This window comes from Nannobrachium achirus (genome assembly GCF_963921795.1).
Source record: "Nannobrachium achirus genome assembly, chromosome: 15".
NCBI lineage: Eukaryota > Metazoa > Chordata > Actinopteri > Myctophiformes > Myctophidae > Nannobrachium > Nannobrachium achirus.
This window is the reverse complement of record NC_137822.1, coordinates 2,803,770-2,831,560: the sequence shown is the minus strand read 5'-3', so window position 1 is coordinate 2,831,560 and position 27,791 is coordinate 2,803,770. Positions and strand designations below refer to the sequence as shown.

The 27,791-nt window shown below is 42.7% G+C and overlaps 1 protein-coding gene across 1 annotated transcript; it reads left to right on the top strand.

Annotated features, from left to right (window-relative positions):
* Window positions 1-219: 219 nt before the first annotated feature.
* On the top strand, window positions 220-27,152 carry mef2ca (myocyte enhancer factor 2ca; the record flags this gene model as incomplete). The annotated part of the gene is made up of 9 exons (XM_080743067.1): window positions 220-273; window positions 4,947-5,150; window positions 21,571-21,714; window positions 22,822-23,014; window positions 23,687-23,731; window positions 24,260-24,429; window positions 25,228-25,354; window positions 25,681-25,804; window positions 26,789-27,152. The coding sequence occupies 9 exons, from the start codon at window positions 220-222 to the stop codon at window positions 27,150-27,152; spliced, it is 1,425 nt and encodes a 474-aa protein (XP_080599193.1).
* Window positions 27,153-27,791: the final 639 nt, after the last annotated feature.

Genomic DNA, 27,791 nt, shown 5'->3' with positions numbered 1-27,791 from the left:
TTAAACATAGTTATAGCTTGTGTATTTGTGATGTGTTGCATTTTATAGTACATTGTATTTCTCCTCCAACCCTGTATGTGTGTGTCTGTGTGTGTGTGTGTGTGTGTGTGTGTGTGTGTTGTCAGAGGCCAGGGAGAGAAAGCAGAGACTGCTGTGAGCATCTGGACGCGAATCAAAGGAAACAAGTTTGTGAATCAGGCTGAGAGACAACCACCGAAGATGGGGAGGAAAAAGATACAGATAGCGAGGATCATGGACGAACGCAACCGACAGGTATAAACCCAACGCACGTGCACAAACACGCGCGCGCGCGCACACACTATGACGACTATGAATATGATGACATCACTACATGTCTCACCTTTGTAACAAAACCTTGGTTTATGATGGTTCAATTGTGAAGAGACCTCCTGCTTGTGTCAAGTTGCGTGATGGTGGACCGTAGCACGATTCAGGCCAGTCTCAGAAAGGACCAGCGGTGATTGGCCAGAGGCACTCTGAGTGACGCTTCACCCCCAAACATTATTTACCAGTAAGACTCCCTAATCGGGAGATAAGCGACCGTAGGTCACTTATCTCCACAAATAGGGCAAAAATGTGTTTTTCCAAAATCTTCCTGATCCATGTTGATGAGATGAGTGTCGACATACTGTGTAGTGATTTTCGTGATTTTAGGGCAAAATCTGTAGGAGCAGTGTCCAAAAATGCGTTTTTCAAAATCGGCCTGGAGGTGGCGCTATATGGGAGAGATTCATGTTGATGGGATGAGTGTAGACATACTGTGTACCGATTTGCGTGATTTTAGGGCAAAAATTTTAGGAGCAGTGTCCAAAAATGTGTTTTGCAAGAATCGGCCTCATGGTGGCGCTAGAAGAGGGCCATGTGAGAAATGAGGGGTGGGGTCTCCGCGCCGCCAAGGCGGACGAATAGGTACCGGCCCCGGCTGTCCCGGTCGCTCCTAGCCGGAGTTACGGCATTTTATGTGAGCTGCAGTGTAGGGGGTCCTCCACTGGGGGCGCCACCACTTTTGCATCCGTTCTGGAGCACCAGGAGTCGGTGGTCCCCGGGAATTCCCCGTGAGCAGCCCCGTTGGGGTGGTCATTTGGTCAGTTTAGCACATTTGGTAATTTTTTACATCTGGGGGTCCCCCCCGGGGGTCCTTGGAGGTTGTAGGTTGGCAGGTAAGGAGTGTGTGTGCAAAATTTGGCATGGATCGGGGCAACGGTTGCGGAGATATGAGCAGGGCAAGAGTGTGACGTGTGACGGACTGACTCACTCACGGACAGCCTGTGGAGGTTTTGGTAGTAAATGCGACCTACGGACGCAACTATTCTGTCCCTATCGGGACGTAACTCGAACAGCGCTGAGACGACTCAAGCAGACTTCGCAGCGTTCAACAGGGCGACTTGCTTGCTTTAGCTCGCTCGGCGGTGTCTCGAGTTCGCTTGAGATTGAGACTGAGCGCCTCTGTCGTGGTTTGGTCAATAACTATCCTTGTTTTTCTCAAAAAAGTAATGGCAGAGTCCATGTTTTCTCAGTCTCGCATTTAGCCAATGAGAACGCAGGGAGGGCGGCGCTTGCCAGAATGCCGCTACGATTGACTATTACGCCTCCTGCTTCATTAGACATACAGAAGCCTACATGGGCACATTAAGTTAATCATCTGGGGACCCCCCAAAATAATTTGGGGACCCCCCTGGGGGTTCCAACCCACAGGTTGAGAACCACCGACTTAGGATGCAACGCTTTGCCCATGTGACACATATACACAGTATATTATGCAATTTTGAGGTACTTTGCTTGAGTATTTCCAATTTTCTATATTTTCACTTACCTCCCCTACATCTCAGAGACAAATATTTATTTAAATTTTTCTACACTACATTATAGATTTTGATTATTATTACAAAACATACAGTAACAACTTCAGCTCTATTTAAACTTGTGAGCTTGTAGATCTGCTATTTTCAAAATGCGCAAAAGTAGTGAAAATAGCAGATCTACACGTTTTCCTTTCTTCTCACTATAATAACCAAAAAAGGAAGGTTTTGGACCACCCGACAATGACGAAAAGCTCCATTTCAAAGTAGTTCCTCTCACATGCTGGGTTTAGTGACATTACAGTATGACATCATGTGGTCATAAGATCCTCACCAACTCTGTTGATCTCCTAGATCTCATGTCTAACCACTTAAGCCCTTATGTATACATTGTACTTCGTCTTATGACGAATGGTGAAAGTAGCAGATCTACTAGTGAAAAAAATCGTTGCAGTTTTAAAATGTATTATAATATCTAGGTTGTGACACTGCGATATGATGAGTGAGTCCATTCTTTTTAACATTTTGAATATTTATGAAACAGGGTTAAAGTCCTCAGTCCTGGGGACTGATTTTCAGTCTTGAGGATTCCATGGGGGCTGTTTCTGAGATCAGTGCAGATCCGCAAAAGAATTATGAAATAAGGGTGAGGTGTAGTGGTAGCCGCGGCGTGAATGACAAAGTCGTCAAAACGCTAGTCAAGTGATCTGCAAACTAAAAAGCAGAGTTATCATTTCAAGTTGAGTATTTGAATTGACCAGACTAGCATTATTATTATTATTATTATTATTATTACTAGCATAGAATACAACAGAACACCAGACTAGCATAGAATACAACAGAACTTCAGAAGATACTTCTATGGGGCTGTTAAGTCTGACATCATTTTGTAGGCAGAGGAGAATTTCTGCCCCCAGTTTACGTGAATCTTTTTACTATTTTTACTAGTATTTACACACTTTTCTTCTCTTTGTTGTTGAAAGGAAAGTGTTAGAATTATACTTTAGTCGTTATTTTTGTCTCGGATCTGTTGAAATAGCGAGGAACAGATATTGACAATAAATCTGCTTGGAGGTCTGACTACAAAATGATGTCACAGCTTAAAAGCCCCATAAAATGAAGCATGGATTGGCACACACACATTCAGTGAAGGCAGTTCAGAACTTCAGGGAAACAGCCCAAATATCGGTGTGTTTCAAAAATCACATATTGGGACATGATCTGAAAATAAATTTCAGTCTTGGGATTATTCTTTACTTTAACCCTGTATGAAATTTGTGACCATGTGTGGACCTGTTGCCCTGTGACATGCCCACCATAAGGATACCAGGTTGAAAGTGGTTTTAATAAGAACGCACTGTCTTGTTAGATGTGATTGACATTTACTGCACACACTGTATGCCCAGAACAATGCTTGTTTATTATTATGCATGGCAAACAATGAATTAGCCTATGTATGCACACATTCTGCACACACACACACACACACACACACACACACACACACACACACACACACACACACACACACACACACTAGCGGGTCAGGGGAGTGGTTGAGCTCTTCCTGTTATGAGAGGAAATGCACGGACATATGTTTCCTGACCCGTACCGCACCGCAGGGCAGGACTGACCCTGGCCCAGTCAGTCTTAATGGCACAGCGAGCGCCTGTTTGTGTGTCTTTGGGATCTATGCGTTTGTGTGTGTGTGTGTGTGTGTGTGTGTGTGTGTGTGTGTGTGTGTGTGTGTGTGTGTGTGTGTGTGTGTGTGTGTGTGTGTGTGTGTTTATTTGTGTTTAGAAGATAGGCTTATCTATTAACCAGATGAGTTAGTTTATCCTATGTCTACGATTTAAAGCAACAATGTTCTGTTACGCTTATTAAATGTATGATGTATCATGCATGTATGACAAAGATCAGGCAAAATATGTTGTAAAATGATGACATAAAATGTGTCGTTCTGCGTCAAACATGAACGTTGCAACGCGAAGCATTGCTAGCTTGCACCCCACTTATTTTTTTACACTTTTCAATATTCAAGAAGTTTTATTTGACTTATACAGGTATACAAGCAGCAGAATGTTGGGACTTGTCCCGCAGATTATGCTACATATATGTAGTGAAGAAGACAATGAAATATTAAGCAAGAAAATAAAATAGAATGACAGTTATAAAAAGATGATATATACATCACATATACAGTTATAGGACCTAGACAGGCACAATACCTTATCATAATTAGCTGTGTTTCCTTACGCAGTCAATTTCTGATACATGACAGATCAAAGCAGCAATATTCACCCATTACATACATTACATAGCACCTTAACTATCTTTTTAAGAAGAGTGGCGAAGTTCATTCCCATAGAACCAACATTGCAGACCTATACTTGCCCAAGTTCAAAACTGATATGGGAAAATGATCATCTAGATATGGAGGAGTAAACTGGAACTTGCTGCCCCCAGCAATTACGAGCATCAGCGGTCATCTTCTTTTCAAACAAAGGGTCAAAGCATGGCTTTTCGAAAACCTTTTAGAATAGCATGGACATGTCTATTTATTATCAGATCTTTAATCGATGCCGTAATCAGTGTTTACTATAATATTTATTGTTGCATTGCCCGTTTTATGTTGTAATGTTTGGTTTGTCTCCGACCAAGGACCACAATGAAAACAAGTTGCGGACTTATTTGTGTTTTGTATCCTTGATGTTTCTGTGAAAAACATAATAAATCAAATGAAAACGTACAGATGAATTCAACTCAGGGGTCATCAATATTGTCCGTACAAGGACATACAGTATGTGTCCGCGGCAAAGACTTGGTCTTGTCTGTGGCAAATTTCAGATTTTCTTTTTTATACACCATAATGTTATTTTGATCATCATAAGACCCAATTACCAAACGTCAGTGGTTATCTAATGTTTAATTTGCAAGAACCCCCTTAACTCTGAGAGAGTACAAAGAATAGTTCCATTGTTACAGACCTGTTATGGTCATTCAGGGCTATCTCTTTATGTGTTTTTGGTAACATTTCTGTCCACTTATGTCTGTGGCAAAACTGCATTTTGACTAAATTGCATGGTAATGACCCCTGATTCAACCCTTTCCTCCGTCTCTCCGAAGGTGACGTTCACCAAGCGCAAGTTCGGCCTGATGAAGAAGGCGTACGAGCTGAGCGTGCTGTGCGACTGCGAGATCGCCCTGATCATCTTCAACAGCACCAACAAGCTGTTCCAGTACGCCTCCACGGACATGGACAAGGTGCTGCTCAAGTACACTGAGTACAACGAGCCGCACGAGAGCAGGACCAACTCTGACATCGTTGATGTGAGCAATGCAACGAACACACACACACACACACGCACGCACACACAAGCACGCACACACAACACCAGTGTTAATTACCGGTATGACAGCATTTAGTTGTCATTGTCGTTTGAATAAAATTCCATTTAATTTTCTGAAAAATTATTTTTGTTGACTAAATCTACAGTTGATTTAGTCAACTAAAGTAAAGACAAACTTGACACATGGCACATGCTCACTCTCGCGAGCACACGCATGCACACGTGCGAACACAAAACACACACACACACACACACACACACACACACACACACACACACACACACACACACACACACACACACACACACACACACACACACACACACACACACACACACACACACACACATTGTAAGGCTATGGTTTTATGATTTGCCCTTGTTGACTGACTTGAAGGTCATATTGATGGCAGTAGGGCCCTCATAGTTGATTTAATGATTATTCAGTAGCCTTGGTCTTGGTCGACAAAGGGGTCGATTGGCCATTTACAGTGAATCTGTAGATATAAACGTTCAATATCCAGTAGTCATTATGAAATGAACATTAGAAATGTTCAGTTCTCGGAAATTCCAATTCCGATTCTATTTTTGATAGTGACCAGTGAGGAAAGTTTGGTAATATGTATTGTTAATACAATATCACTACATCTGTATGTTAGAGTATGTTAATACAATATCACTACTACATCTGTATGGTAGAGTATGTTAATACAATATCACTAGTACATCTGTATGGTAGAGTATGTTAATACCATCTATTTAGATTTCTTCTTCTAAGATTTAGATCCTGGTGTCGGGTAAGACAGTGGTTCTCAACCTGTGGGTCGGGACCCCCAGGGGGGTCCCCAAATTATTTTGGGGGGTCCCCAGATTAATAACTTTATGTACAGCATTAGAGTTTCTCTCTCAACAGTAAACAAACCAACATAACGTTTAAGTGTATAGACTGGGTATCTCCACATTTCTAAAGTGACAATTGAAGGACTTTTTAATACCTCTAAAATGACAAATTAAACATTGGCCAAATTGTCAAATATAAGAGGCAGAAATTGTGAAAATAGCCGATCTACATGCTCACAACGCCTCACGTTGCGAAGGCGTTGTGATCATGCAGTTCTGCTATTTTCACAATAGAACCGTGTTATACAAAATGTAACTCTTAGTGCTCGTAGGGTGGGGGGGTCCCCAGTTAAAATATGATTATTTTGGGGGTCGCGGACTGAAATGGTTGAGAACCACCGGGGTAAGACACCTATGGTTGGCTATTAATACCTCGCCTGGCCAAGTGGGGATTCCCTCTTGCGTGAGCGGTACGGCAGATGCTTGGTTCTCCCGCGCAGGAGACCTGGGTTCGAATGCAATTACCTCTCCCCCCGTTGGGAGAAGACATACATTAAATCCCCGCTTGGCCCGGCCAGATATGATCTGACCTTCTCACCCCTTTATGAGCCGACCCGTAGCCTGACATCCTCGGGCAGGGAGCTGTATCCTGCATCCCAAAGTGTCACTTAAAAACAAAAGGAGACCGCAGGCCTTTTGCGATTCAATTTGGAATGCCCTACCCGAGGAGATCGGCTGAGTTCGATCCCCTGGCAGCCAGGGTCATACCAAAGACAACCAAAATGGCACCCAATGCCTCCCTTGCTTGGCACTCAGCATCAAGGGCTGGATTGGTGGTAAGCCCCTGTGACATACAGCACTAGCGTCATGTCCAGGGGGCATGCTTGTAGGTCTACATCGTGGCTGGGTGATACTGTGTACTTGTACCGGTACATCAAGCTGCTTCACGCTACAGACACAGGCTGGCTGAGTCTGTGCCTTTGATTGAAACCTCTTCTGGATATGTTTACAAAGGTGCTTTGAGCCCACAACCCTCAAACTTTTGTTCTCTTACTACGACTCTCTTAACTACTTTATAGAGTTACACTTTATAGAGTAAACCCAAAAACCCCATAAAAGCATAAATGAAACTTTTCCCAAATATGGCGATGACTGACATCGTAGATGTCTGATGTCATAGACCACATGAGACCGACACTGTACATCCATATATGGGCATTCCAAGATATGGGCTTAATATTGATGACATCAGGGATCTTCATGCATGGGCATGAAAGGGAGTGTGACCCGCGCCATGACAACCACACTTGCAATTTCCCCAGTATTGCATTTCTCTAGTTGTTATGTTTATTGGTTTATTTCCTTGTGTGCTTTTGTAAACGTTGCTCTTGAAAGGTGCTATAAAAACAAAGCGTATCATTCAAACGTATTGCTTTAAGGTAAGAAGTGAAGTATTGGGGGCTGAGGGGTGAAGTGGGGACGGTGTGTGAAGCATCTGCCAGACACACTCTGTGGAAGAGAGGACTCTTTGTTTGACTCCTATCATGCTGCTGGACACAAATCCTTTTTTCTCCTCTTACATTAATGCCATACTTCATCGTACCAGAGTGTTGGGAAACAAAAAAACGGTTGTGAGCTTGTGGATCGGCTATTTTGGCAATTTTTGAAGTGAAGGCGTCTAACAATTTGAACCCCAACATCCATATTCTGGAGGGAACAGTCTCCAAAATAGCAGATCTACAAGCCCAAGTACACCAGCAGAGGTGGTTCAGTGTGTTCTGAAAAGTATCAAGCGGACCTTGTGACTTACATAATAACTACATTGGGTCCATTTGGAACACTGGTTCAGTTTTTCCATTTCCTGAAAAGTAACGTTTTTTTTTTTTTTTTTAACATACAAGGTTTCCACCCGACAGCGACGATATTGTCCACGGTACAGGAGTGTGTGTGTGTGTGTGTGTGTGTGTGTGTGTGTGTGTGTGTGCGTGTGTGTGTGTGTGTGTGTGTGTGTGTGTGTGTGTGTGTGTGCGTGCGCGCGTGTGTGTGTGTGTGTGTGTGTGTGTGTGTGTGTGTGTGTGTGTGTGTGTGTGTGTGTGTGTGTGTGTGTGTGTGTGTGTGTGTGTGTGTGTGTGTGTGTGCGTGCGCGTGTGTGTGTGTGTGTGTGTGTGTGTGAACTTTATTGGCCGGTTAAGAGCAACAGCTTGTAGTATTTTGTTCACGTGGCCGAAGGGCCGGGCATCTTTGTAGCTATTTATAAAGTCGGAGAACTTTGACATTCCTTTCCCTCTTCCTCTCCTAACCTGATTCTGCTCCGTTCCACTATGCATCTGTGGTGTGTGTGTGTGCGTGCGGGTGCGCGCGCGTGTGTGTGTGTGTGTGTGCGCGCGTGGGCGGGTGTGTGCATGTGCGCTTGCACGTCTGCTCCCACAGCGATCCAGCAGCCTTCCTTTGTGTTATTCCTCCTCCCTGTTAAACATCCGGAAACCAGTAGTGGGCTAAAAATAGCACCGAGTACAACTAAAAATAGCTTTCTCAGGCAGTACGTGCGAGCATATGTGAGTGTGTGTGTGTGTGTGTGTGTGTGTGTGCGCGCCCGCCAGAGGAGGAAGATAAAGCATGTAAAAAAAAAAAAAGAAAAGAAAATAGAACAGAGTTTAAGTAAGCAGTGCTGACCTCCTACTCCCTTTACATTCTCTCCTGTTTTCTTGTTTTCTTCTTCCTCATCGTCCAATGAATCAGTCACCATTGTACTTTGTAGTTCCACGGTGGGACAGTTCACAGACTTCACACATTTAACTGACATACGTACAGTATATATATATTAGGCCCCCATGCGCTAGCTACTATTGAGTTTTTGTTATAATATTTTGGTGTTGTAGGATTACGGTTTTGATTCTATCTGTGTTAAATGAATAAAACACTTACTTCACTTTATGAAGCCTGATTCGGATTCTTTTTGTTGTTTTCGTCGCATTCCTGATCCAGTAATCCAATATAAAATAGGAGCCCAATCCTAACAAGAGCCAACTATGTTTAAAACGTTTTTTTTTTTTTTTTTTGTGAACCTGGATCATCAGTTGGCTCATCAGTGATTAACACTGTGGGAGTTGTTTTGGAGATTATATCAGTCTTTTATACAGTTTTGCATTGGTCTCCTTGCCGCAGCGGACACCGCAAATATTGAACTAGAACTGCACTCTGTCGAGGTGCCAACTTGCGCCTTATGCACAAGTAAGCCATGTATGGCCTACTTGTGCGCCAGCAGAGCACGCCATGAGGTGCGCTCACCACTGGCTTCACCACTGGCGATACCAGTGACATCAACATTGGCTGTTAATGATGACGTTGCCAGAAATGCTGGTCCCTTATTGGGCTTCGGGCTTATAGTAGAGGAAAAAAACATAAAAAAGAGCCTTAGTTTTTGAGGTACCCCTACCCGGGGTAGAACAAAACGCGACATAGTTTTTTCATATCTTTAGGATGTCCCCTTCATGAAATGGATTGTCCCAAGTTTTACTTTTACTGCAAAAGTCATGAAATTGATCCATGAAGGGACTAACCACATAGGCAAAAAAACGCCTATACTGAAAGATGGAGTTCCAAGTCAAACCTTTGTCATTTTCTACCTGCAGGTTGTTTTTACCTCATACTTGCACAGAAGGTCTACAGGTAGTGTCCTTACATCTCAGAACAATCAGAATGCAAAAAGATGGTTCTGTTTTGAATCTGCAGCCTTTTATATAAGGACTTTCTATAGGCGGAAATTACATTTCTAAGGAATGTTCCCCTGTAAGTCTGGGGATAATCTTCTATAAGGGGTAGAACAAAATGCGACATAGTTCTTTCAAATCCTTAGGATGTCCCCTTCATGAAATGCACTGTCCCGAGTTTTACTTTTACTGCAAAAGTCATGAAATTGATCCATGAAGGGACTAACCACATAGGCAAAAAACGCTTATCCTGAAAGACGGAGTTCCAATTCAATCCTTTGTCATTTTCTACCTGCTGTTTTTTTTTACCTCATACTTGCACAGATGGTGTACAGGTAGCATCCTTACATCCTAGAACAATCAGAATGCAAAAATTTGATTCTGTTTTGAATCTGCAGCCTTTTATATAAGGACTTTCTATAGGTGGAAATGACATTCCTAAGGAAAATCCTGGAGATAATCTTCTATAAGGGGTAGTACAAACCCTGACAGTGTTTTTACTTGTCCTCTTCATGAAATGGATGGTCAGTAGTTTTACTTTTACTGTAGAAGTCATGAAATTGATCCATAAAGGCACTCACCATAAAAAAAGACAACCCTGAAAGATGGAGTTCTAAGTCAATCCTTTGTCATTTTCTACCTGCTTTTTTTTTTCACCTCAAAAGCAGCAAAAATATTGTTCTATAAGCAGTCTATGGTAGTCAGTTATTCTGAACAGACTGCTCGTTGCATTGCATCCAGTCAATGCGTGCCATGCTGGAAGACTCTCACACAAAGCCACTCCCAATGTATTTGTAATATCAGACATTGGGATGTATCGTTCTCTATCCCATGACCAGCATGCATGACAATGGCAGCTATTCCAAGGAGTTGTTGACTGACAGTAGATGAGCAACACAAGTATATCCATAGTACTGTACATATAAATTAGGTCAGGGTCTGAGAACCTTTGGCTTGACAGATAGTCTACCAGAGGCTTCAGTATGTTCAACACAATATGCCCTCACTCTCTATGGCCTAAAAAAGAAAGCAAAGGACCAGATGTGTTCTAGTCTTGATGAGCTCCGTTGTATTCTTGCATCATGACAGACATGCCATATATGGTGCCACAATCATGTCCCCAAACCCCTTCAGTGGAATCCATTTGGGAAGGGTTGGATGCTAAAGGATACATCACTACAGCCTGTCCTGTTCAAAAAATAGCCTGCACCAAGCAGTAAGAGACCTCACCCAACTCTACTGCTATGATAAGGATTGTTGCAGTCAAAGTAGTATGTTCCTAAATGTCTCTCTGTGGGATTGTGTTGTACATAATATTGCTCCTGTCTTTACAGTACATTGCCTGTAAACTCAAATAAACAAGAAATTACACAATCCTTTTATACCAGCTTGTGCCTTGTGGACCAGCCTTGACTGTGGAGCATTGTAGTGGCCTTGTGGTTGTAATCCACTGGGAACTGAATTCCTTCTTACCGTTTATATCATACCATATTTATTACCATAACATAAATAGTAAGACGGAATTCAATTAATCCATTGACCAGCCATTGACCAATAGATACACAGCCGATTACGTCACAAAATCTCCTGACAAAATTATGTCAGAATTTGGGAAATCACAGCTTTGTATCCATTGACCAGCTTTGCAAATTGGTCAGTCCCCCTCACACTCAAAATAGTTGTTGATTAGAAAATATTGAAAAAGAAATAAACGAAATAAATTAAAATGAAAAAGCTGCTGTTTGATTATTTGGCATGCAGTAAGAATGGCACACATATATACCTATACCTGAGAACCATCCGTAGATTCTATGACTATGAAGTGTGTAGAGACATGGTATCAAATTGTAATCCCACTACATTTTGTTGTATTTGAGGCATATACAGTATTAATAGATAGAGGGGAAGAAAAAAAAAACTCCTGATTCACAATACAAGCATATTCTGACATATTCTTCTGGTTTCTTTTGGTTGTTGGTGTATTCCCTATTGACAATCTGAATGGAGCTTGTTAATTTGTATTGATAATGAGCACCTTATCGATCCTGCTTATTGACCCAGGCTTTTATCAAGCCCACTGTTGAGCGCTTTATAATATTTTGTGGGAAGATGTGAGATGACAAATTCTGAACAGAACTGGTATCTTTTTTAATTGGCCAGTTGTTGTGACTGTGAGTGGGGGGCTCTCTCTATTCCGATATGTCGCCTCTCCGACAGTGACTTCTTATTGTCGGAGTGGCAACACGTCCATAGAGGTTAGGGTTAGGGTAAGAGATAGGGTTAGTGTCTGTCGGAAAGGAGACATGTCGGAATGAAGATGAGAATTGACAAAAGTTAAAAATATTATCATTTAATATCTTTTAAAAATCATTCATTAGTGTGCAGTAAGTGTTAAATGGCTATATATTATGAATAGTACTGTAACAATGTATTGATCGCCTCTTGTCTTGATTATTTAAACATGATGTCATGGCCCGCTATGCTTAATAACAAGTTGATAAGCCCAACGCTTATTGATACCGGGATATCAAGTTTGTAGTAGGCCCTTGTTTCGAGCACCTTCCCAACCAGTAAGTGGAAATGGTGTATGATTAACATGTGGGGATATTTCTGCACTTTCTTGGTAAATCACTTTTTTGCATTCTGATTATTTTGGGATGTAAGGACGCTACCTGTAGACCATCTGTGCAAGTATGAGGTAAAAATAACCAGCAATAGAAAATTACAAAGGATTGACTTGGAACTCCATCTTTCAGGGTAGGCGTTTTTTGCCTGTGTGGTCCCTTCATGGATCATTTTCATGACTTTTGCAGTAAAAGCAAAACTGCTGACCATCCATTTCATGAAGAGGACAAGTAAAAGTTATGAAAAACCATTGTCATGGTTTGTACTACCCCTTATAGAAGGATTACAGGGTAATTCTCCTTAGGAATGTCATTTCCGCCTATAGAAAGTCCTTATATAAAAGGCTGCAGATTCAAAACAGAACCAGATTTTTGCAGTCTGATTGTTTTGGGATGTAGGGACACTGCCTGTAGACCATCTGTGCAAGTATGAGGTAAAAACAACCAGCAGGTAGAAAATGATAAAGGTTTGACTTGGAACTCCATCTTTCAGGATAGGCGTTTTTTTTACTTATGTGGTTAGTCCTTTCATGGATCAATTTCATGACTTTAGCATTAAAAGCAAAACTCGGGACAATCCATTTCATGAAAGGGACATCCTAAAGATATGAAAAAACTATGTCGCATTTTGTTCTACCCCGGGTAGGGGTATGGTCAACTTCTGGCCTATTTTTTCCTCCACTATTAACACACCTACATAAATACAGTACCTACAGTACATACATACCTACCTACATACGCAGGCCGAACGCAGTACTTGCCCGCTCTGCTGGCTCAAGTAACTAGAACTGCACTCTGTCGAGGTGCCAACTTGCGCCTTGTGCACAAGTAGGCCATGTACAGTATGGCCTACTTGTGCGCCAGCACAAGCTCACCACTGGCGATAGCATCACCAGGAATGCTGGTCCCTCATTGGGCTTAAACACACACAGCTACCTACCTAACTACCTACCTGTAGTAAGTAATGATTGGCTCAGGAATGTGACAAAAACAAAAAAAGAAATCTATGAATTCAAGGCTTCATGGGGTGAGTAATTGATAGGTTGAAGTATTCCTTTAATGATCTTGTCGTCACTGTATCAGATTAATTTGGTAAACCATTGCTTAGTGCAGTGGTTCTCAAACCTTTGGTAAACCATTGCTTAGTGCAGTGGTTCTCAAACCTTCTCTTAGTGCAGTGGTTCTCAAACCTCACCCTGGCCCTGATAAATAACGTTTTCATCCACGGCACCCCTGAGTTACATTGTTACTTTATAGCAACCCCAGTATTCCTATTCTGGGGGGGACATTCACCAAAAATATCTGATCTACAAGCTCACAATGCGCTGTGATCTGCTATTTTTGGTGAAGAGACTTTAGGCTGTAGGCTGAAAAAGAGCCCACCAAGTACACTTTAACTCAGGCCAGTTTGACTAAGTGTAGAAGAGGGTCTACTCCAGGGGTGTCCAAACTTTTTTCAAAGGGGGCCACATTAGAAAATATTAAAACACCCAAGGGCCGACTATATCTCCTGATAAAATGTACTTTCGGTTGGATCATAACAAAGTCACATACATATGCAACGCAATTACAATTTTATTTAACTATCAACATCAATATTTAAACTCACTTAGCGCCGAGCGAGCCAGATTTCAATATGAATCTGCGCTTATAACGCCAGGAAATAGCTATATTGAATCCCCAAAATCACATTACATAAACAGGTACACGTGCCTGCGGATGCCACAAGATGACCACTAGAGTGAGCCATAGCTCATAGACTTTCCATGGTCCCATGTTAAGTCAGAATAAAAAACAAGGTTCATGACATAACAGGATGGTACAATGACATGCTCTCCATTGACATTCAATGGACAGGCCGCGGGCCGCCATTTGAGCTCAATACTGCTCAATTCGTGCTTGATCGTCTCAAACCACCATTGGTATGGGCATCGGAACGTATATAGATGCCACACAGAAAGTTTCCGAATCAAAATCCGACCTAGTGAAGCTACGTGAGGGTCGGATGGTTTGCATTGAGCCTAAGTGAGTTAATATCAATGTTTTTTTTCAGGTGTGTGCTTTGAACAAAACACAAATAACTCACATTACCAAATGTAACCAGACGTGCAAGGTAAAAAATACAACAAAATAGCCATTATTTGACCCCTTCAGCATGAGACAACAGAGAACAAGGAATCCTATAATATTCTTGTTTGACGGTTGAAGCCGCGGGCCGTATAAAAAATGTCATCGGGCCGCATTTGGCTCCCGGGCCGCACTTTGGACACCTCTGGTCTACTCTAAGTGGTTAAACTAAAGTGACATTGATGAATTCCAAATATTGTCAAAGTATTCTGTGGCATCCTGGACTTACATCACGGCACCCACTTTGAAAAACCCTGGCTTTGTGGATACTAGCACCGGCATCCTATACTGACATCATCTTGGACTTGCAGTTCAGAATCCCTCCTGTAATGTCTCCTCCCTCGACATCTGTGATTATCTTGATATATCAATTTAATGATCACATGCTCAATCTCAGTCATGTGGTTTAAAGGTGGGGTAAGTGATATTTTTGGGTTTGGGGTTTTGTTAAAAGATAAAAGCACTATATTCACTATATTGTGATAGTAATCATTGCTATATAAGTGTTTGTTCAGTCACAGGGGTCTCCCTGTTTCTCAAGCTCTTTACAGTTACTATGAAAAGCTCCGGCTGTATGTCAGTCAGTCTCTCCATCACGTCACACTTTTCCCCTACTCATATCTCCGCCACCGTTGCCCCCATCCATGCCAAACCTTGCACACACACTCCTTGGTTGCCAAACCACAACCCCTCATTTCTCACATGGCCCTCTTCTAGCGCCACCATCTGGCCGATCTTTGAAAAACAAATTTTTGGACACTGCTCCTACAGATTTTGCCCTGAAATCACGCAATGCGGTACAAAGTATCTCTACAGTCATGTCATCAACATGGATCTGTCCCATTTCCCATATTCCCTCCTGATTGGCTACCATTGCCTTCCAAAGTTTGTGTAGGCGACCTGACGGTCGCTTATCTCCCGATTTAGGGAGTCTTACTGGTAAACAGAAAATACATTTTCAGGTACAGTAGGTGACAAACCTTCAGCCAATCAGGAGAGAGTACCAATTGATCAGCTTAATTTCTAGTGTTACAGTTCCAAATTTGCCTGCTCATTTCTTTGTGTCATCACTTCCAATTTCACTTATTTAATCTGTATCCTGACTGATTGGATAACTCCTGACCTGAAAATTCATTTTTCTCCTGATACTCCTGCTACTGAACAAATACTCTATAGTAATGTGTACTATCAGAATATAGAGCTATTTAACACTTATTTTAACCAAATGAAAATCACTTAGCCTACCTCTAAACCACCTTAAAACATGACAGGAATGTTGCGTCAGACTGCCGAGCCCTGAAATGGATACTGATGACCTGGTGGCCCTCTGACCCTCCACCCGGCAGCCCCTCAGGGCTGAGCTCCCCTCTCCTCTACTCCTTTGCACACTCACGAATGCGTGTCCCACACGGCTCCAACGCCATCATCAAGCATGCTGACGACACGGCGGTGATGGTGACGTGTTGGCTCACTGGGTTCTCAATTATTGAATGCTTTAACCAGTGAAAAATAGCAGATATACAAGCTCGCAGCGCGGCACCGAGTGCCGCGCTGCGAGCTTGTAGATCTGCTATTTTTGAAAAAGTCGTGAACATGTGTGCAAATCTTTGAATATATGTATTTTCAAAGCGAGCGTTTGTAACTCAAATTTTGCTTCTGGGCGGTCCCTGGAACTAGATATTTTGAGATGGGGGTCCGTGGCCAAATAAATATCATTTTGGGGGTCCTTCCCATGAAAAAGTTTGAGAACCTCTGATATAGTAGTCTCTCAAGAACAGACTAACTGAGCTCCATTTAAGTGAAAAGGACCTTTTCTTTGACGATGGCTGGCCAGATTGCTGACATAGAAACATAGGTTTTTCAAAAAATCGTATAAGGATTCAAAAGACACTTATAGAATCGGGTCAAAATTCTAATTTTCACGATTTTTCAATAGTTAAAGCATAACATAATGATACTCACACTCACGGATATGTGTCCCACACGGCTCCAACGCCATCATCAAGCATGCTGACGACACGGCGGTGATGGTGACGTGTTGGCTCACTGGGTAGAAGTCAGTTCACTGACACACAATGGTGTCATGAGAACAACCCTCTCCCTCAGTGTCAAGAAGACCGGGGGGGTGTCTGCGGACAAATACATATAAATGTTGGGTTCCTTGACATGAAAATGTTTGAGAGCCACTGGTTTAAACAACATTCTACAACAGGTAGTTCCGACGAAGCAATCTGATCAAACAAAGAAATCAGCTGTGCGGGTCGTAAAATAGCCTCCCGCTCGCCTTTATTGTTTCCGTAGGCCTTGTACTACGCTACGCTAGCAGTTTTCATATGAAGTTCAAGGACATAATGGCAAAATCTGGCATTAAAAAATCATACATTTCAATCGAATATCTTAATTACAATGGAATGAAGTTGACATGTTTCTTTTTTAAGTGCAACTGTTGTTTGTGTTGTATAATCACAATATTACACTCGAGGGCTGTGGCTTATCATGGTTATTGGCACTCCAGCCCTGCCTACGGAACTCGCCTGTGGGCTTGTTCCTGCAGCAAGGCTGGCGTGCCAATAACTACGATAATGCACACCCTCTCGTGTAATATTGCTCAATTAGGAAGCACGCCCAAATAAGCAACTGCACCTTGGAAACAATCCCCCCAAAAACCACGAACATCGATATTTACAATTATGCAACTTCACAGGAGAACAAGCCCAAATTCGCTTATATTACAGTTAGGTAGATTTGGCAACGCTGGATAGAAGGCCTGTGCAAAACAATTAAGACACAGCTGAGGGTCTAAGAATATCATTTTTCACAGTAACTGTATCACATCAATGATAGAGTCCCTCATATCACTATGTGTCCCGAGTATTACAGTTCCCTGGCATCGCGGCTGGACATTTTATTCTTTATCTGTCACTCGTGCGCTACTGTTATGTTCCCATGGCCTGAGGGGATGCCTTTCCAAAGTCACAGAGGTGAGGTCCCAGATATGGCATCAATCATCACACTTGATCCACATAGTATGTAGAAAAATGTCCTTTCCATACCTGAAAAGGTCTGTTGCTAGGATTGTTAGTTGGTTGCTTAACAACAGCTCAATCAATAGCTACAGTTAGGAGGTCAGGGAGGTCATGCCATATTTAGAGACCGTCTCATTTCGCTTTGTCTTCTCCCCTCCACACTGTCCGTCTCTCTGAAGTCACATTAATAAAAGTGTTAAATAGCTCTATATTCTGATAGTACTCATTGCTGTGGAGCGTTTGTTCAACAAGAGTCTCCATGTCTCTATAGCCGTAAGTTTTAACAGCAGGCAAAAGCCGGCGACTCGGGGTGATGTCGTCCATCATAACATTAAATTAAATAAAATTGGAAACTAAAATATACTGTATAAATGTCTATTGAGGAACCTCAAAACCTCAAAAAATTAGGTAATTGAAACTTCACAACTTTATTGTCCACCCGAGGCCAGAAAATAAACAATATATAAAATGTCTTTAATCGTTTATGTCACGTTGCTGCACCGATTCAGAATTGTGCACGGCCGAATCGATTCTTTTTGACACCGCTAGAAATGAGCAGACAAAATTGGAACTGGAACACTATAAAATTGAACCTGATAAATGTTTACTTTCCCCTGGTTGGCTAAAATTTGGCAAGTTTATTAAAGCGCTGGAGAGACAGGAAAACTCCTGTAACTGAACAAACTCATCAATGATGGCTATCAGAATATATTCAATTCAATCTTTATTTCAGACCCAGGGAGATCCATATAAATTACAATACACATAGAATGCTTTGGGGCGCCTGCTGGCCTACCGGTCCAGGCACGTACCGCATGAGGCTCAGTGTAGCCTGACAGCGTGTCGCTGGTTCGAGTCCCGATCCCGACTGCCTTTGCTGCGTGTCTCTCCCCGTCACTCTCCTCATTTACTGTCAATCTGCTGTCCTGTCAATAAAGACATGAAAGCCCAAAGACATATCTTTAAAGCATGGGTCTTCAACAGGGGGTCCGGGACCCCTAGGGGGTCCTCAGTGTTACTACAGGGGGTCCTCCAAATCTTTGTGTGATAGATTTTTTCCCCCCTTTTTTAATATTAACCACTTGAACCCACTTGTGTCCATATTCTGAGAACTTTAGCCAAAAATAGCAGATCTACAAGCTCACAACGCCTCGCACTGCAAAGAGCTTTGGTGTAGAGGGGAAAAAGAGCAGACTAAGTACAGAGCGAAAGGTCAAGTTTATTAAGTATTGACAGTTCAAGTGGTTAAATATCTGAAAACACAAATTGACATGAATCCAAAATACACTGATGACTGTGCTGTCAAACAGTGAAACTATATGGGATCTATGAACAGGTTGTGGGGGTCCCTGCTTCATCTCTCTCTCAACTAAGGGGTCCTTGGCCTGAAAACGCTGAAGACCCCTGCTTTGAAAAATATAAAGCTTTAACCTTTTAACAAAACAAAAACAAACTTTTTAATATAATAAAATATCACTTACCCTACCTTTAATACGCACACACAGTCACACACACACGCACGCGCACACACACACACACACACACACACACACACACACACACACACACACACACACACACACACACACACACACACACACACACCCACACACACACACACACACACACACACACACACACACACGCTTGTGTTTATTATTATTATTATTATTATTATTATTATTATTACCCGTATCGGTGAGTTTGAAGTAGAAGACAGTATGGCATAGTTTCTGTCAGTGTTGAGGTCTAATGGATGGACCAGACTGTTTGAAGGCTGAGTGGTATGGGGTGGTGGGGGTGCTGGGGCATTTGGGGGGTGGGGGGTTGGATGGGGGGGGGGCGTACAGCAGTAAAAAATAGCCTTCTACGGTTATCCCTCAGACCCCCGGGCCGGTGGCCTCGGCCCCTCCTACAGGAAAACAGGTGGAAATTGCTTGAACGAGTGGGATAGTTGCACTGCACCAGCCGCTGCGCGCTATGCGCGCGCGCGCATGTGTGTGCGCGTGCGGGGGCGTCACACCAAATTCTGGGCCCTGGGTACAAGGATTCACTGCGGGCCCCCCATGAATGTTAGCTATTGAAAAATAGCAGATATACAAGCTCCCAGCGCGGCACCGAATGCCGTGCTGGGAGCTTGTATATCTGCTATTTTTGAAAAGTTGTCAAGAACCCCCAAGATGATATGTATTTGGCCCCATCTCAAAATATTTAGTTCAGGAACCCCCCAGAAGCAACATTTTTGTTATAAATGTTCGCTTAAAAATATATATATATTCAAAGATTTGCACACATTTTCACGACTTTTCAAAAATAGCAGATCTACAAGCTCGGAGCTTGTATATCTGTTATTTTTCAATAGCTAAAGTTACTAGGGCCCCTCCACCTTGGGCCCTAGTAACCCAGTCCCACTCCCCCCCCTTGTGACATCCCTATGCGTGTGTGAGATAGAGTAGTAGAGTAATGGGCTGCAGAGTGGCTCATGAGAGCCAGACTACATACTGTACATGCTGTATACATACACACAATGCTGATTATGAGACTTTTAGACAACTTACTGTAGTCTGTAGGACCGCTCACACTGAGCACTAGAACTACTGACTGTGACTACAACTATTAAACTGTTAAAATATATAGTTTTAAACATAGTTCTTCTAAGCCAAGTGGATGACACGAGTTGAGGCCACAACTAGCCTATATCAGATACAACGGTAAACCATATAGTTGTAGTTATTATTATAGTTGCAGTGCTCAGTGTCAACAGACCGGAGCACAAATTATTTGGATGTTCAACTGGCAAAAAAGTTATTTGTTTTGTTTTTGTAAAGCCTCTTCTAGTACCACGAAAAGAGGTATATAGGCTATATAAGTCAGATGTACTACTATGAACCATTTTAAGCTAGTGATATTTTTGTTTGCGTAACTTGGTTCTGTGAATTCAAATCAATAGCTGTGTAATTGTAATAGTTAACTAACTATGGTTCTATGCTCAAATGTATCTTTTACTGTTCCTAAACCCACATGGTTGTATCGTTGGTCAGGTGGCGCCCTCTTGTGTTTGGAAAAACGAAGGAAGTTTATATTTAATTTTGTCATTATTGAATATAAGCATGACATATTTAATATGTCATGCTTATGTAATTTATTCACATTCCACTGGAGCCATGACTTTATTAAATTCTATTATTTGAGCACAGTAGTAGCCTATGTTTGAATTCTTAAGGTTTAACCACTTTCAACCTGGTGGCCCTGTTTTGAGTATGAAAATCATTCATCCTAGATCTACAAGCTAACAATCTGGGGGTCCTCAGAATGACTACAGGGGAGGCGCCAAATCTTTGTGTGATGGGGGAACTTTTGCCAGAAAATGTGAGGCGTTTGTTTGGGAAAATGTGTGAGTTTGTAGATCGGCTATTTTCGGAGAGTTGGTGTAGAGAGAAAAAGAACAGACCTGAAGTACTGAGCCAACGGTCAAAAAGGTTAACTTGTCTGAAAATACACATTAACATGGATCCCACATATTAACAGAATAGATCATGTATGTCAAAGTCCTTGAAGCTATCTATGAAATCTATAAAAAATGGAATCTGCAGCACAGTTTTATGCAATATGTAGTCCTTGACTGCTTCATCTCTGTCTCCGCAAAGGTAGCCTCGCGTTGCCAGACTTTATAACAGGGTTAATTTTTTCAGCATTTTTTAAAAAACTTGATTATGTACATTCAATGCAGGGCTTACATTTTTACATCATTTCACTTGTCATATTTCAATCCCATTTCAAAGTAAATTATTTTGATTTAGTCTTAGTCTTTTGAATATAACACCATTTAGTTTTAGACTAGTCTTCTGAAATAGTTTAGTCTTATAGTCTTAGGACCAAATATCAAAAATCGTAGTCTTTTAGTCTTAGTCTTAGTCAACAAAATGAACACTGCTCTATCACACTTCGTTTGGAGGGCGGTTTCGAGTCTGGCAACGCGAGGCTATCCCGCTAAGGGGTCCTGCCGTATAGGGGTCCTATACCGCTAAGACCCCCTGGTCTAAACGCTGTTTGTTTGTCTCTCTGCCTGCCAGACGCTGCGTAAGAAGGGTCTAAACGGCTGCGACAGCCCCGACATCGAAGCTGATGACTCTGCCGGGCAGAGCCCGGAGTCTGAGGAGAAATACCGCAAGATCAACGAGGACATCGACCTGATGATTAGCAGGCAGAGGCTGTGTGTAAGTTGTTCTCATTGGGTTTATTATTATTGGTGTTTTAAAGTATTTAAAAGGCAAATTATTTGGGGGTTAAAACAAAACATTTCATTATTATTATTATTGAGGACGTATATATCTACGTTTTATCAAATCCAGCGCTTGAGGGCCAGAGACGTATATTAACCCATTTAGACCGGGTATGCATGTTTCTTTGTCAGTAGTGCTCAAACATTTTCATGTAAGGACCCCCAAAATGATATGTATTTGGCCACGGACCCCCCATCTCAAAATATTTAGTTCCAGGGACCACCCAGGAGCAAAATTTGAGTTACAATCGTTCGCTTTATAAAATACATTATATTCTCAGATTTGCACACATTTTCACGACTTTTTCAAAAAATAGCAGATCTACAAGCTCGCAGCGCGGCACTCGGTGCCGCGCTGTGAGCTTGTATATCTGCTATTTTTCAATAGTTAAAGCATTCAATAATTCTTGGCCTAAATGGCTTAAAGTTTTGGGTCTTTTCAGTGGTTTACGATAGGGAGTGATGCAAAGACTCAAATTCCCATGATCCATCGGGAAATGGCGTCATCCGGAAATCCCAACGTAATGAAACGGATGTATCTTGGATTCATCTCCCAGATTGCGCTTTTGGTCAAAACAAGCCTTTTTCTACGGCCCATAAACTAAAGCACGGATGATCGCTGTTATCATCTTTCTTTTCCGGGTGAATGAAGACATGAACGCCTGCATTTTCGCCGGCAACAGGAACGCACCATGTGGCCAGGATGTAAACAAAAAGGCTGGGCAGACAATCGTCTTTTCTTTTATCCGGAAGGGAAGAATTGTATCCGTGATGATGCGTTCCTTAGTTGGGGCCTGTAGAAAAACGCTTGTTTTGACCAAAAATGCAATTTGGGAAAAGAATCCGAGATAAATGGATTTTTCTAAATCCAATAAACTGTAAGTGAATGGGATTGTTGCATATTTTTTAAAATGTTTTAAGACAGAACAAATCTTGTATGGGCAGGCATCCCCTGTTTTTTTATGGGAGTCCGCTTGTCTTGTCATGAAAAGGTTTCAAAATCACTGATCTTTAATTCCTGTGTTTCTGTGTGGCGCTCCAGCAAGCCCTGCCGCCGTCCAACTACGACATGGGCGTGTCCATCCCGGGCAGCAACTCCAGTGGACTGCTGTACTCTCACCCTGCCATAGGGGGCGCACTGTCCAACCACAACCTGCTGCCCCTCAGCCACACCCACCCCTCGCTGCAGCGGAGCAGCATGTCCCCTCATCGATCCCCTAGCACTGGAAATGCTGGTATGAATATAATGAGTGCTAAACTAAAACTAAGCTATTATGAATTCACTCAACAAATATAAAATAGACTAAAATGTTAAGGAGGGACCAAGGGCATAGTATCTGGCTTGCAAGTTGAGGATATAGGAAGAGACTTCAAGAGAAGGTTCACATGAAATGGCCTCTAGTTTAGCTGTTTTCTGGTACCAAAAGATATTATGCTCGATTCAAGTGAATGGATTTTTGCAGAACTTTACACTTGATTTTATTACCTTAATAATCATTGTAATAAATACTTTATGCTTCCAGTCACAAGTTTAAAGTCGTCTTTCAATCACCATGATATGCGTTTTGTTAAATTATGGTCCCATGTATTTTAAAATTGATGCTAAAATAGTGTATGCCGTTGGAGGGGTGGGTTCACCCCCAAAATGACTTTTTTTTCTCCTATCGATTACTCACCCCATGGATTTGGGTCTCCATCCGGAATCAATGGGGGTACATTTATCACAATCAAATTATTGGCATGAGACTCAAGTCTCCATGAGAGGAATGAGACTCAAGTCTCCATGGGGTGAGTAATCAATAGAAAAAAAGTCATTTTGGGGGTGAACTACTCCTTTAAGCAGTGGATTAAATACTAAGGTAACTGTTGAATAACGTTGTGTCTCTCCTTCTGTAACTTCTCAACAGGACTGATGGGGTCAGAGCTGCCCAACGTGGTGGTCTCCAGTGTTGGTAGGACTTATTCATTAAGTTATTATTATATGATGTATTTAAAATATACTACTCTCCCCACCACCCGCAAAAAAGATGTACAACAACACAATCTGTTTAGCCATTTCCTTTTAGAACTGAATCCAATGTTTTGAAATAATAATAATATTAAGAATCACCAATCAGTTATAAAACACAAATAACAATCTCTCTTGAACTTTTAAAACAAAATGTTTTAAAAAGGCAGCCAACAAAACCTCAGTAATATGTACCATTTTTGTATTACTGTTTTGGCAGAGTACTACCTTACACTAGTCCTTTACTGGGTAAAATAATAATTTTACAGTAATATATTAAATTACATAACATTATGAGAGTGCACATTGAAGTGAAGAATGTGTGCGTGCCGTGCACAATCGCGAAAAAAAACTATGTATATAAAAGTGAATTAAATTTTCCCCCCTGGACCCAGGGTATGGCAGCTGCATACCCCTGCCATACCCAATTGACGCCCCTGATCAACCCTCTCTCTGTCTCTTGTTTCATCAGGAAATGGCAGCTATAGCAACCACTGCAGCTCTCCAGGGATCATGTCTCAAGTGGGCGTGTCTAAGAACATGCACGCCAAGAGCCCTCCCTCCCTCAACATGAACCGCAAGCCTGACCTCCGCACACTGCTGCCCCCTACCGGCACCAACAAGAACAACATGCCAAACATTGTGAGTTTTCGCTGCACCGCGCCAAAGATGGCGCCAATTGAGAACGATCCTTCACCTCAAATTGTAGCCACTAGGGGTCGAAACGGTTCACAAATGGCATACAAAGGGTCTCCGTCATCAGACGGCAGATTTGGACAATGTCCTATGTTTACTTTGCCTGGCTCCAGCCCATAGACCCGCCCACTCTCTGAGCTGACTGGTTCTCTTGGTCTGGTGTTGTCATATGACGCTTAACTTGATATGGTATCTTGGCGTACCAGCCAATGAAATCAATGCAAGACGGAGGAGGGGGTGGGTCTAACTTTTGAAAATCAACAGAAACAGTGGAGGGGGGAGCTCAGACAAAGCTCTTAATTGCTCCCTTTGAACTTCAAAGGGGGCTTGTGCACACCTCGTTAGCATCAAAGATAACGACCTGTTTGATGCCTGTCATAGAGGGGAGGGGGAGGGGGGAATGTTTCTGTGTACACACAAGTCAAACACAACCCCTCCCACCAGATCTCTTGTGATTGGGAATTTCAAATTTCAAATCCCCTCCCCTTTGAAATCTTTTGTCAATGGGACAATGTCAATGTTATACTCTGTTACAAGTAAAAGTCTGGAATTCAAAATTGACTTGAGTAAAAGTACAAAAGTATTAAGCAAATGTTCTTAGTTAATTTGCACCACTGGAACAAAGAAAGGTCAGTAATAACTTAGCCGTTTTATTTGTGTCTCCGAAACAGCTATTAGATGTCTAACGGCCTGTCAAGGTAGAAGTGAAAGAAGCTTACCTTTATGTTTTCGTTCTTCCTCTAGAATCAGAGAATAAATCACTCCCAGAATGCTCAGACGCTGGCTACTCCTGTGGTTTCCATATCCCAGACTCTCCCCGGACAAGCGATGGGCGGGTATCCCTCAACACTGACCACTTCCTATGGGACAGGTGCGTACAACACACAGGTTTTTAGTGCAGCAGTTAGTTTAGAACTGCTATTTTCGTTATTTTCTGCAATTTTGTGTTACTTTTAACCATAAATCATGCATTACGACACCATCAAGGTCTGCCAACATAAGATTAAATCAACTGTATATTTAGTTGACTAAAACCATGCTATATTTAGTCTAAAACTAAGGCTAAGGCTGACGAAAATGTGCTGTCACAATGAACACTAGAGTGACTCTGTTGGTGCAGTGTTTGGTATTAAGTGTGTGTGTGTGTGTGTGTGTGTGTGTGTGTGTGTGTGTGTGTGTGTGTGTGTGTGTGCACAGAGTACTCTCTGGGAGGTGACATGTCCTCTCTGTCTGGGTTTGGAACCTCTGGACTTGGATCAGCGACACACTGGCAGCAACAACACTTACACACTTTACAGCACTCAGCACTAGGACACATGGGGTAAGATATGTGTGTGTGTGTGTGTGTGTGTGTGTGTGTGTGTGTGTGTGTGTGTGTGTGTGTGTGTGTGTGTGTGTGTGTGTGTGTGCGCGTGCGCGCATGCGTATTTGACTTTAATGATGTATTATACAGTGACTGTCGACCCGATTTAAACTTGGTTGTGAAAACTAACCCAAAAAAGGCCAGTGGTTCCCAAACTTTTTAGCTTGTGACCTGAAAGAGAAATTAGACGTTTGCCCAGGACCCAAACTATTGAAAACAGCAGATCTACAAGCACACCGTGTATCGCTTCGCGCCGCATTTAAGCTTGTAGATCAGCTATTTTCACAACTTCTTAACATTTAACACTTATCATATTTTCTAATTAATGGAATGACTTATATTTTTTTAAATGTATTGGGGTGCCCGCTGGCCTAGTGGTCAAGGCGCATACCACATACTAGGCTATGATGCCTACTGGCGTCGCCAGTTCGACCTTTGCCACGTGTCATTCCCCATCTTTCTCCCCATTTCCTGTCAGTCTACTATCCTATCAAATAAAGGCATAAAAAGCCCCCCCCCCAAAAAACACATATTTTTTTTAAATGTATTTATCAAATTATCTTGAAAATCATCAAGTTTATTTAATTCATGTTGATTTTTTCTATTTTCTTAAAAAAAAAATACAAATCTAAATTGATTCGCGACCCAAAGATGGGTCCCGACCCATGGGTCCCGACCCAGTGTTTGGGAAACACTACGGCAGTGATTCTCAAAGTGGATTTCAGGGACTCTCTAGGTTCCTTTATGGGGGTCTAAATTGGTCCTTACAAGTCTGTAACTTTGATAGTGTACAGTGTACCCTAAAGGGTCCATTTGGTTCCTTCTGTACACTGTCAAAGTTAAGGGGAGACCTTCAAATGTCAAAGTTACAAACCACTGCGCTAGTTTCATGTCGCTAAGTAGCTCTCTCTCTCTCCTCTCCTCTCCTCTCCTCTCCTGCAGGAACCTGTGCCAGAACTCCAACCTCAACGTCCCCTCCGGACACCAGGGCCTCCACATCAAGTCTGAGCCGGCGTCCCCGCCGCGGGACCGCGGCAGCGTGTCCGGGATGGGCAGCCTGCTGGGAGCCGGCGCCACAGTGCAGGGCTACCCGACCGGGCGGGGACCGGCGGAGGCGGGGCGCTCGCCGGGCGACAGCGCCTCCAGCTGTGGCAGCTCCTACGACGGCAACGAGGAGCGCGAGGAGCACCACCACCACCAGCAACGCGGCAACGACAACCTCCTGCTGCAGCCGCTGTCCAGCCAGGAGGAGCAGCACAGCCCGTCGGTGAAGCGCATGCGTCTGTCGGAGGGTTGGGCCACATAGTGGCAGTCTGGCCCAGTAGGCCTACTGTATACAGCACAGTAAAATCCTTAGGGGGGGCTGTGTCCGCTAGAGAGCGCCTTTTGAGTTGGCAGCGCCAAGTCTTCTGTGTGTTTTCCACGGTTAAAGACGCGCTGGCGGTGCGCTCCTCTATCCCAGCGCTTCAGCGCTCCCGGCGCCTAGCGTTTCTTTTTCTTTTCTTTTTTTTCTCACAGCGCCCTGGGCGCTTCAAGCTAGTATAACACTTGGGGTGCTATAGAAAGAACGAGGCGTCTCTTTAGAATATCAACTTTTTACGGTGTTCATTCGACGTGTACGGAACGTGCCAAATCACCCACAACCGCAAACCTTTTTCTTCTCTCCTCTCTATCCCTCTCTCTTCCCGCTCTCTAGCTCCCCTTACCGCTAGACAGAGGAACTTTTCAGTCTTACACTGGAAACAGTCCGTTTGGGAAGGGAGTGCCGGGTTCATTTGAACCTCCTGATTGTACCGGTATATGTGACAATCCCGATAATTACAACTCAACGTTGAATCGTTACCACAACCACGAGTAGTCGATGTTTACGTTGTTTGTGCCAAGCTATTTGTGCTAATAACACAGAGGACAGGACGTTTAAGCAGTGCGCACACAGCGCACCTTA